Genomic DNA, 12,598 nt, shown 5'->3' with positions numbered 1-12,598 from the left:
AAGATTAAAGACACATTGCTTTAATATTATATGACTAGTTGTTTTCATCTACTCTCAATTGATGCTGGGTCATTATCCCAAGTTTGAATTGGCAATTAGTGGATCATTCTTTACAAATTTACAAAAGATTCAGAAAATAATGAATCCTTATACCTTACAAACATATTTTATAAAAATATTTCTGCTGGCTATATTTTACATTTAAAAGTTATTTCCAGATCTTGAATTGATATGAACATTTTCTGAATAGCTTTGAAGAGATTCTATTGAACTAATGGCTAGGAACCTGATGGGGGGAGGCTGAGTATAGGTTAAAAAGGAGAAGTGACTTGATCCTCTTTTAAAGAACATACCCATGATTTGTGTGTAAGTGTGCCTGTGTGTTTGTGTGTGTGTAATATAATGACCTAGTAAAAATGCCCTGTAATTTATAAAAAAGATGGCAAGCTATCATATATATATATATATATCTATATTCTAATAAAAGAGAAACATGCAAATTGACCACACCTCTGATATGCCCCAAGCCATGCCCACCAGCCAATCAGAGCGACTAAATGCAAATTAATCCAACCAAGATGGTGGCCGGCAGCCACAGAGCTGGAGCAAGCAGGAGGCTTGGTTGCCCCAGCAACAGAGGAAGCCAAGCTTCCCGCTTGCCCTGGCCTGCTGTGGCCTCTGCTCAAGACAACAAAGTTTCAATTATAGAAGATAAATAAATCCCAGATACCTGGTTCCAGCCAGCCTCCACTGGGAGCTTGAGGGGCTGGGGGCCGTGGCCAGCCTGTCAAAAGCCATCAACCCCTTATCCAGGCTGGCCACAGCCTCATGGGGTAAGGGTCCCTGCTTGGGGGCTTGGCCAGCCTGCAAACAGCCATTGCCCTTCACCCAGACTGGCCAGGCACTCCACCAGGGACCCTCACCCTTAAGGGGGTGTGGCCAGCCTGAAAACGACCCTCAGCCCCTCACCCAGGCTGGCCAGGCACTCCACCAGGGACCCCCCACCCTGAAGGGGGTGTGGCCAGTCTGAAAATGGCCCTCAGCCCCTCACCCAGGCTGGCCAGGCACCCTAGAGGGACCCCCACCCTCATCCAGGACACCCTTCAGGGCAAACCAGCCGGCCCCCACCCATGCACCAGGCCTCTATCCTATATAATAAAAGGGTAATATGAAAATTGACCCTAACAGCAGAATGACTAGGAATGACTGGTCACTATGACACACACTGACCACCGGGGGCAGATGCTCAATGCAGAAGCTGCCCCCTGGTGGTCAGTGCACTCCCAAAAGGGGAGCTCTGCTCAGCAACAAACCAGGCTGACAGCTGCCAGTACAATGGTGGTGGAGGGAGCCTCTCCTGCCTCCTCAGCAGCACTAAAGATGTCTGACTGCAGCTTAGGCTTGCTCCCTTCGGCAAGTGGACATCCCCTGAGGGCTCCTAGGCTGCCAGAGGGATGTCTGATTGCCAGCTTAGGCCCAATCCCCTGGGGAGCAGGCCTAATCTAGCAGGTGGACATCCCCCGAAGGGTTCTAGACTGGGAGAGGGCACAGGCCCGGCTAAGGGACCCCTGAGTGCACAAATTTTTGTGCACTGGACCTCTAGTGTACTAGTAAATATAAATATATTTACTAGTTAGATTTATATATATATATAAATATATATAAATATATATATATATATATATATATATATATATATATATATATATATATACATACACACATTCTAAACTATGTTATAACATAAAATGTAGCCACTGAGAGGTTAATAAAATAAAAAGAGAAGTTTAGACATTTTGGAAACATACCTTAAAATCCAAAGAAAAGAGCATGTATAACCATATGAAAATGTGGAAAAATATTTGAGAACTTTTAAAAGTACATCAATATTTGCCAGATTAGGAATGCTAGGTAATTCGAAATAAAACATTAAAGTCATGTGGCAAGATTTCTCTCAAATTTTCAATCAGATGTACCTGTGAATTTATCCATATCCTCACACATTTTTTACTCATATATTCCATCCTCTGCAATATATATATATATATAGATATAGATATAGATATAGATATAGATATAGATATAGATATAGATATAGATATAGATATAGATATAGATATAGATATATGAGGAGATATATATATATACATACATACATACATATATATACATATATATATATATATATCCTCATATTCAAAAGCAAAAGATACTTCTCACAGCTTGATTGCAGCCACAGTGTATACTGTGCTCGCTTACATGCCATTGGCCAGAGCAAGTCACATCATCAACTGGGTGAGAGGCATGCTCCTCCCACAGGTAGCCGCATACGTCATATGGCAATAAGCAGTGACGTAGGAGGATACATATTTGTGAAAAACTATGCACAGGCATTGAGAAATACAGCAAGGCATAGAGGGTATTTAAAAACTTAACATTTAGTTTGCTGGTGCCACAGAGGTTAGCAAGGATATCTTTCAGGTAATTATTGAAAAAAATGGAGTACATATTAGAATAAAGAAAATGTGAGGGAATGTATGCAAAGAGCAAATAGTAGGAGAAAGAGCAGAGTGTCTTCCAGGGCCAGGATTTGGAAAAGAAATAGTAAATATGAAAAAACAGTGAACCGGATGGAACATTTGGTCGGACTTCAGTCTACCTGAGGGAGAAGGGGAGTCACCAAAAAGTTCCAGCATGTAGTCCAAATCACTTAGGATAAAATTCAGTTGCAATTCTAGTGGCTCACTTTTTTATTGTTTTATTTTTTAATTATTATTTTAATTAATTATATTGGGGTGACATGTTAATACTATTATATAGGTTTCAAGTGTACAATATTATGATGCATCATATGTATACTGCATTTTGTGCCCACCACCCGAAGTCAAACCTTCTGTTACAAAATGAGGGTTCAGTAAATATCAGCAGCTATTATTAGTTAAACAGGCATGTATATACTCTGTAAACCTAAATGAAACTTTTTTAAATTGTAACAATGATGTGTAATTAGACGTAGAATATAATATGCCATACTGTTGTTTATATTGTCAATCCTGAGATTTTCACATTAATCATGTAATTCAGAATAATATTGTCCCATTTTTAGCAGCAACAACAAAAAAACCCCACATCAGATGGAATAAGAGAGAAGACTTGCAATGTAAATTGGGAAGGACATAAAATGAGTCAAATTATGTAACAAGAAAAATAAGGTAATGTGGATAAAGGTCTTGCTTTTGCAATATTGTTATTTTTGCAGCCTCAAACTTTTCAGTGAAACATATTCAAGAGTTTGTATAAGAAAGAAAAATACAGGAATCTGATTAAAGAGAGCTCAAGATTTAAAAGGAGCCAGTTAGCAGGAGAGTCAATAAAACTGGAACGGAATCATTTTCCGCTGAAGTAAAGGCAGCATGTGAGGGAAAGCACACGTCTGGGGGCATGAGTCAGTGCTGTCCCTTGGCAGGGCCCAACTGCTTCATCCAGAAGAGGAATAAATCGATGGTTGATTTTATTAAAAGTGTTATTTTGAAAAAAAGAGGTTCCAAGAATTCTAAGGCATGAGAGCCTGTGGTTATAAAGGGAAAATGAGACTAATTAGAACCGGAGATAAAGCGATGTTCAAGCAAGAAGTCAGATGAGGTTCTCCTCTAGTTGATTCTGTTGGAGGAAAGTGGGATGTGGGAGGAGAATGTTTTGCTTTGGGGAGGGTCAGGGTGTCGAAGACAAAAGGAACATAACCTACATGTTTGATCTGAGTAACTTTAAAGAACACATTCCAGTGTTTATCTCATGTGAACCTTGGAATAATAAAAAATAAACCTATATGCCGGGAGCCGGTCCATCCTTGCTGTTTCAAGGGACCTGGCATATATGGCATACTGTTCTTAATATGTTTGCTCACCTTCTTGGCACTATGTGATTTAACCAAGGTTACCTCTCTGAGAAAGGTTGTTTCCCCAGGTAGGGATTTTCCGCTGAAGTTAGGGAGGGAATAAAACCTCTTAACTAGTGCCAGGTGGGTAGTTAATCACTTTAACTACAAACAATCATGCTTAAGCTACATAATCTTTACTCCCTGGAATGGAGATAAGAAGCACCCTAACCTTTGGAATAGAGGTTGATAGGATTGGAATCAACTGGTATAAATACAGATGTAACAAGACAACAGGAGACAGAACTTAGAAGACAGAACCTAGACACAGAACCTACACAGAACCTAGAGACAGAACCTAGAGAGAGAACATGGCAAAAGAACCTAGAGACAGACCCTGGCTACAGAACCTGGATGGAACATGGCAAGAGAACCTGGTGACTGAACCTGGCTGGAGAACCTAGCCAGAACCTGGCTGAAGAACCTGGCTACAGAATCTGGTGACCGAACCTGGCTGGGGAACCTGGGGAACCTGGCTGGAGAACCTAGCAAGAGAACATGGACACAGAACCTGGCCTGGAGATCCTAACCAGAACTTCGCTGGAGATCCTAACCAGAACTTCACTGGAGATCCTGACCAGAACTTGGCTAGAGATCCTGGCTAGGCTGCTGATCAACTGAATGCTGTCTCCGTGTCATTCCTTCTTCGCCGACTCTGTCCACACCTTTGGGGACCCCTGGACCTGCTGGGGAAGGACCCCAGCACCTATAGAACTAACTCCAGATTGAATGGAGACCAGGAAAGGCTTGATGATCCAAACTTTGTCAATTGGATGGACTCATACCCGACTAACCCTTCCTTCAAAATAAATGTAATTGTAAATACACTAACACAGGTAATCTGTGGAAACAGATTAGAACATGTTACAAATGTATTAAAACAGAAATTATAATCACAAAATGGATACAAGTGGTTAACATGCTATGTCTGCCAAATGTATTTCCTTCTTAATATCAGACTCAAGTTAATGTTTTAGTGTAAAAAAGATGTTCATAATTTAATTTTTACATAAATGTGTACCATATTAGTAGCAAATATTTACATATCTTAAACTTGGCACTTAAAAACTTTATATATAGAAACTAAAATTATAATCCCCATTTTTATAAGAGAATATTGAGCACAAGGATTTGCCCATGACAAAATACACTTATATATGCCACCTTCAATTCTTTTGAAAACAAAGCACAGTAGACAAGAATTAATGAATAACAACAATAATTAAGGCAATAATAAACAAACTGAATAGCTACTGTTAGTAAAGCTACTGTAAGTCAGTTCTATTTATTATTCTATATAATAAAAGTGTAATATGCAAATCGACCAAATGGCCAAACAGTGGAATGGCTATCTGGACAAACATCCGGGACCATGCTATGACACCCAGCGGTGCCAGGCCAGCCAAGGCGGGTGCGATGCGATTGGTCAGGGGCCTGGCCATCGCCCCATGATCGCCCCGCAGAGAGAGGCCCAGCCACAGGCTGGCAGGGCAATCAATTGGGGGCTCCATGATCGCCCCAAAGAGGGAGGCCCAGGTCACTGACCAGTGGGTTGTGGCAAGTGGGTAGGGTCTTCCTCTGTGAAGGAAGCCCGGGTCCCGGGTGCCAGAGGGAAGCCGGTGCCAGAAGCCGGGGGAAGGAAGGCCTACTCTTGCACGAATTTCGTGCATTGGGCCTCTAGTGCAGCCGTGGGCAAACTACGGCCCGCGGGCCGGATCTGGCCTGTTTGAAGTAAATAAAACTAAAAAAAAAAAAGACCGTACCCTTTTATGTAATGATGTTTACTTTGAATTTATATTAGTTCACACAAACACTCCATCCATGCTTTTGTTCCGGCCCTCCGGTCCAGTTTAAGAACCCATTGTGGCCCTCGAGTCAAAAAGTTTGCCCACCCCTGCTCTAGTGTATAATAAAAAGAGAAAGAGATTAGAGGTACTTACAGATATAGATACATATACACAACTCTATATTTAAACCTATCTTCATGCACTGAACTATTCCTGTTATATTGAAGGTCAAAACCATTACAGTCTGAGGTACTCTTAATAAATAGTCTTTCCAGGCTGCATGCCTAAAAACGGCCTGTAAAGCTAGATCTCCTCGAAAGGCTAGTGCTTTGGTTCCCCCAGGAGCATGTGTAGTTTCTACCAGCCTTGCCTGAATTCCATTTACAACACCACATGTACCATTCCATTCTATTGCTATTCACAAAGTCCATTTAATTATAGAGAAGGATAAAAAAAATGGCAGCGAGTCAATATTTTCTTTCTCTTTGAGCATACTATTGTGGTTAAATTACCTTGGTTCCAGGAAAGGACAGACAAAGTAACTCTTTTAGATCTATATGAAAAGTCTAGGGTTCTCAGTCTCTTTAAGAAACCAGAGAGATAACTCGGGGAGAAGATATGGAAGTAGGTACATTTATTTTCCCCTATCTCTTCCGTAATCCTTAGGAAGTAGCTAACTCTTTAATTCATATCTTGTCTGTTATAAAAATAATAGTTTATATTATTCTTATAGAATCCTGTGATTATAATTATTATTTACTTGGTATTTTAAAGAAAAAGAAAAACATAAAAGTGCATTTATGTAGTTACTACGAGTATTGCCATATGGCTGACCCATAGGTTGTTCATGGCTCAAAGCTTAGGGAGAAGAGACTGGACCATAAAAAACTTCCTTTGCCAAGAAAAGTGGCTTTGATTTTTGTCTTGAAGATAATGAGAACCTCATGCAAATTTTAAGGGTTGAAAGGTTTGATGGAGAAGAAGTTGGAACTGTGAGACCGAGAGTAGAGAAAACAATTTGTATCAATTCAAGGGGAAAAAATGGAAAAGGCAGAGCTGTTGAAAGGCATGGTTACAGAGACAAGAGTATATTTGAGATGTGAAAGAAATACAATGGCCATGCATTGATAAGAGATTAGATTACATGTATTATAACATAAATATATCTGTTGTTCTCAGAGAATGTCACAGTAATGCAGGCAGGGAATGCCAATTTTGGATGAAGGGGATGCCATCATAATGCCAGAAATTTAGTTTTTAAGGTCCATTAATACTTGAAAGGGTAAGCTTAAAGATTCAGTTATTCAATTTGAGAAAGCCTGCAAAGACTATCAAATGGATTACTATAAGGAACAGCAACAAGTATTTCATGTAATATCAAAATAAAATAAAGGATAATACTTAAGGATGTCTCATTTGGAATTCTTTCAATAACTACAGTGTCAGCAAAGGCAACTATCTTCTCAGAGATATTTTAGGAGAGGGGTGATGATGTTAAATAAGTCGTGGATCCTGTCCTTGAGGATATAATACATATACCAGATGCTATCATTGAGGTGAGAATATTTCCTCTCCGCATAGAAGTTGATTAGAGAATTCTTGAGCATTGAGTTTACATGGTAGTCTTTTTAATAAACATTTTGCTAAAACAAAGCAATAAAATATGTACAAATTATTCTCTGCTTACCATTTACAATAACGATGATATCACGGAAGTCAATTTCACCCCTAGCCTCCACTCTTCCTTCACATCTATATATACCTTCATCACTTTTATTAATGTTGAGAATCTGCAGATTATTGTTGGCTAACATGGCGAACCGATCTGGAAAGTAAGCAAAGGGAGGAAATTATATCAGTATTTGAAGGCAGAGTCCAGTTTGCTCCAAATTGCCAAGAGTTAAAAATATGGCACTTGTCTGACACTTTCGAACATTTCATCAACAAACAAATCCAAATTTGAAAGTAAAATGTAATTTTGTGACTTCAATTTTTCCACTCCACACTGACTTGTTACACCTTTCCTCTAAAATACATTCAAGATTTTATTTCTACATAAAATGGTTAGGCTATTATTTTCCCCTTGGTACTCTGAATGCAGAAATGATCCACAAAAGAACAATGTGGGCAGATTAGATATTGCAAACATGAAAACGTTTCGACTGCAAATACTGTGTGAAGCAACTTGGGTATGGAAAACAGTTAGAAAATTGATTGAATATCCTTCCTCACACAATAATTAAAGGAATAATTTTGCAGACCCTGAGGAGGCTGCTAAATGATATAATAATATTCAAGTCACATAGAGGACATGTAAAATGGTCATATCTTGAATTTACTTGAAGGCTTTTCTTTTTTTCTAAATGCAAGATAATCCATTTTAGGAATGAATAGATTAGACTTCATTAATATTATTTTAAGGTTCTTTATATGTGCTTTGTGTGCACATGCATTCATGTAAAAATAAGCTATTATAAAGCATGCATTAGTGATTGCTTAAAATAATCTGGCTATCATTAGCAGCATCTCAGCCTGACAGTACTTTCCATCTCTGGCTTCAGTTTTTAATCATCACAGTTTTGTTGCAGTGTTAAGACCTTGTCCCTTCTTATCAATTTAAGAGTGTTATGACATCTAGTCCTACTTTGAAACCTGTAGTAGCAATAACCTAAATTCCATTAGTTAATGCATATATAGATATAATTAACATCATTCATTTGCTGGTAATATAATTGAGATACCTTGGTGAATAAGAGAGATACACTAAAACATCATGGGGCCTTTTGGAAAAGTAGATATGCTATTATTTTAAGGTGTACGCCTCTAGGATATTGCCTGTTAAACTCTTAAAGGTTACTTTTTTGGAGCTATTCCAATGGTGATTGACCTTCCCCTACCTGATGGCTTGATTAGGAAATTAAGGTAAACATGGAAGCCACATGAGAAAAAGGTAAAGTAATGCATCTAATCAGGAATCAGCCCTGGATGGGATTCCTGAATAGATGCATCAGTTACTGAATGTACCCCTGATGCCACCTGGATTTGCATGAGTGAGAAATAAACAGCTATAGTATTAGGTGATTTAGGATTCAACTCAGATTTGGGGTTCATTTGCCATAGCAAATCCTTAGTGCAAGAGGAGAAGTTTGGGATATATAATTACAAATAGGGCAGTGATCAGATTATAGGAGATCATTGAAACAGGTAAGCAAGAGGTAATTAATATAAAACAGAAATGTTTTGGTTCAGAGGCTCCCTCAGAGAAAAACAATATTGATCATAAAGCTACAGACACAAGACTTTCAGGCCAGGAGAAGAAATAATGTTTATTTCTTATGTTGACTCCAAGAAGAGAGAAAAAATCACTTATGTAGATGTTTTCCCCTGGTGAATATTCTCATCAAAAGAAATATTAGAGAGAAAGAAAGTCAATCTGCAAGAAATTTTAAAGAATAACACAGTAACTCAGAACTCCTAAAAGTTCATAATGCTTGAAAGTCAAGTAACAGATCCTTGATTCAAGCATGTGGCTGGATATTAAAATGAAAAGCAATTATAAGTAAAAAAAGTTCAAATTTAGAGAGAATGCACTAATCATTCCTAGATCAGTGTGATATTATTACTATATATTCTAACTTATTAAAATATAATCTTTTAACTCTAATGTTACTGAATGATTTGATTTTATTAAGAAAAATAGTAAGGGACAGCATCATTTTCATGAGAAAAGCAATGCTTGTTTTAGAAAGAGAAAGAAGAGTTAGAATCTACGTAATACATATTTCAATGGAAATAAATCAATGTTCCTTCCAACTGAAAAATTTTATTTCAAATGGCCACTTCATAGATCATTTCTACTGTCTGAGACAAAACTTAGAATATTAGGAAACTAGTTATTATCTTCTAAATCTGAATGAATACATACTACTGTATATGTTTAATTACATACAATTTTTCCATCCAGAAAGCAAACTACATGAAAATTGGATGTCAAATTGTTACTATGTGTATAAAGTTTCTATTCAATGGTGTCACCAAGCTATTAAACCAAAGTAGATCATTACTATGTGTTTGCAGAAACATTTGAGGAATGCATTGCTTCAGTCAATCACACATTAACTATGGATATTAGAAGTAATAACTGTTAGAAATTAACTGATTTTTCTCAATAATACAGAAACTGAAATTTACATTATTGCTATAAGTATTAAATGAAATGAGATAATACCCAATAAAGTATCTGTTTTGTGATTCTTTAAGCAGATTCTTTACTAAGTCCTCTTTACTTTTCATCCCACAGCCATTGATGGCTTGTCTCATCTACTCATCTGACCTCAGTTACCATCTATATTTTGAGACCCACCTTTTCTTCAGACTAGACCAGCGATCGGCAAACTCATTAGTCAACAGAGCCAAATATCAACAGTACAATGATTGAAATTTCTTTTGAGAGCCAAATTTTTTAAACTTAAACTATATAGGTAGGTACAGTGTTATTAACTTAACTAGGGTACTCCTAAGCTGGCCTTTGCTAAAAACGTCTTCCATCTGATTGAGGTACGTTCGCTGAGGTCGACCCCTTCCAACTTTCCCATCCACACTCATCTTGTATACTTGTTTCGTCTATCTCCTTTCCAAAAACCGACTTCTGCTCATGGGCCACGAAGTTTTAATCACACTGTACTTGCGAGCCCACACATGGTATTTTGTGGAAGAGCCACCCTCAAGGGGCCAAAGAGCCGCATGTGGCTTGTGATCCACGGTTTGCCGACCACTGGACGAGACCATATGTTAATTCCAGAACTATTTAACATCCTATCAGATGTACCTACTGAGTAGATTTGTAAGTACTTCAATCTCACCATTTTTAAAATTTAGCTCACTACCACCACCTGAAATTTATCATATGGTACTCCCCAGCTCTGTCTTCAAATGTCTTTACATTGAACTAATTGCCCAAGGTAAATATAAGTCATGGAACTATTTGCCCAAGTGAAATGTCTTATATCCACCTTGACTTCTCCATTTCCCTCAGTCTGCATATCAATCAAATCCCAAGTCCTATTACACCTCCCTTTATCATTCTTAGTCTCAATCTCCTCCCATCAGCAGTTATTTCATTCGGATTTGAATTGTTCTCAGAACCTAGTTTTTCCTTGACTCCAAGCCAATTCATTTCCCTCACTGAATCACTAATAACCTTCTCAAATATATGTCAGCTCATGTCACTGCCTTGATTTAAATCCTTCAGTGATGTCCCCTTTGGAAAAATTCCAAATTCCTTAGCCAATATGTCAAGGCTGTGTTGATTTGGCATAACCTTTCCAGATTCCTTTCTTATTAGCCCTCCATTAACAAATAATACCTTAACTTTATTAGTATATGTATTCTAGTTGTACTTATTTATAAATTCTAGAATATGTAATGAACATATTCTAGTTTCTGAAAAGTTCCGTTCATGCTGTCTTTCACCACTGGACCACTGCATGTGCTGTTCTCTCCACCACTTTTTACCTGTTCATACTTAAAGGTCACATCTCTCTCTGCAGGCATCTTGGAAACCCTTCTCTGCTTTAACTAGTTTAGGTGTTTTGTTTTGTTTTGTTTTGTTTTTATCATCCTCTGTCATTGCACTTTACTTATCATAGAGAGCAGCATACCTTGTTTTCACTGAATTATCTATTTTTTTCTACCAATTATTAGTATTTTGAAGCCAGTGAACTTATTTACCTTGTTAACCATCAATAACCATGATGTAGCATACTAATTTTTGAAGACTAGGTGTTCAATAACTGTTGAATGAATCTTATACTGGAAGTAAAATACATAAACGTTTTATTGAACAGTATGATTTTATCTGTAGTTTATGATGCAGAAAGGGCACTTTGTTAGGCAATAATCAAAACATTTAGAAAGTTTCAGAGATAATATTCAAACTGACTGAGGTTGAATGGACATCAGCAATAGCCCAGTTTTTCTGTAAAACAAAGATAAAGGAGCTGTTGCTTATTTCCCTCAATAATATATTGCAGAATCTGCATTAATTATGCTATAATAAAATACTTAGTTAAATCTAGATCATTGAAAACCTTAAACCAGATAATCTAATTCTTTTACTCTATTAGAATGACAATGATTGTCAGGATATTACATTTTTATAACAAAAATGTCACCTTTATTCCCTACATGCTTGGATTCTTTAGCATATGAATCTCCTTTCAACAAATAACATGGAAAACTCCACTTTAAATATTCCATTGGAATTTTAACTCTGAGCATTTGTCACACACCTCATACCAATAGCACAGCTAAGGAGATGGACATTTCCAAGTCTTCATGGTTTCATCTGGAGACTCTAGACTTTACTCCTGTACCACACAAAGGCTCCAGGAAGTTACCTGGGCACACTACATTATTCTAAATCCCCATAACTGTTCCTTTCATAGTTGTGAGCCTAATCTTATTTCAGTCGCTTTAATAAAGAGACCACATGAGGTATAACCAGATGGAGAATATTATTTCTTTTTTTAAAATATATTTTATTGATTTTTTACAGAGAGGAAAGAAGAGGGATAGAGAGTTAGAAACATTGATCAGCTGCCTCTGCACACCCCCCACTGGGGAGGTGCCACAACCAAGGTACATGCCCTTGACCGGAATCGAACCTGGGACCCTTCAGTCCACAGGCCGACGCTCCATCCACTAAGCCAAACCAGTTAGGGCGAGAATATTACTTCTTGAAAATTCATTATAAACATACACATTGCTGGATAATAAATGTTCCTCTGATATTAAGAGGCTAGAAAAGTATTTCCTTCCTCACAATTCATCTACACCCTTTATGTCCTCCAGTGAAAGCAACACTATGTCCTTTTTC

At 37.7% G+C, this 12,598-nt stretch overlaps 1 protein-coding gene across 1 annotated transcript in view; it reads right to left on the bottom strand.

Moving 5' to 3' along the window:
• The window catches only part of NCAM2 (neural cell adhesion molecule 2), a 427,198-nt gene that overhangs the window by 163,318 nt on the left and 251,282 nt on the right, over window positions 1–12,598 (bottom strand). Inside the window, exon 5 of the mRNA XM_036352515.1 lies at window positions 7,409–7,546. Within this exon, the coding sequence (XP_036208408.1) occupies window positions 7,409–7,546 (138 nt within the window). The remainder of the gene's footprint in view (window positions 1–7,408; window positions 7,547–12,598) is intronic.

Source organism: Myotis myotis, unplaced genomic scaffold, assembly GCF_014108235.1.
Source record: "Myotis myotis isolate mMyoMyo1 unplaced genomic scaffold, mMyoMyo1.p scaffold_m19_p_2, whole genome shotgun sequence".
Classification (NCBI taxonomy): Eukaryota; Metazoa; Chordata; class Mammalia; order Chiroptera; family Vespertilionidae; genus Myotis; species Myotis myotis.
This window is presented reverse-complemented; position numbering and strand designations above follow the sequence as displayed.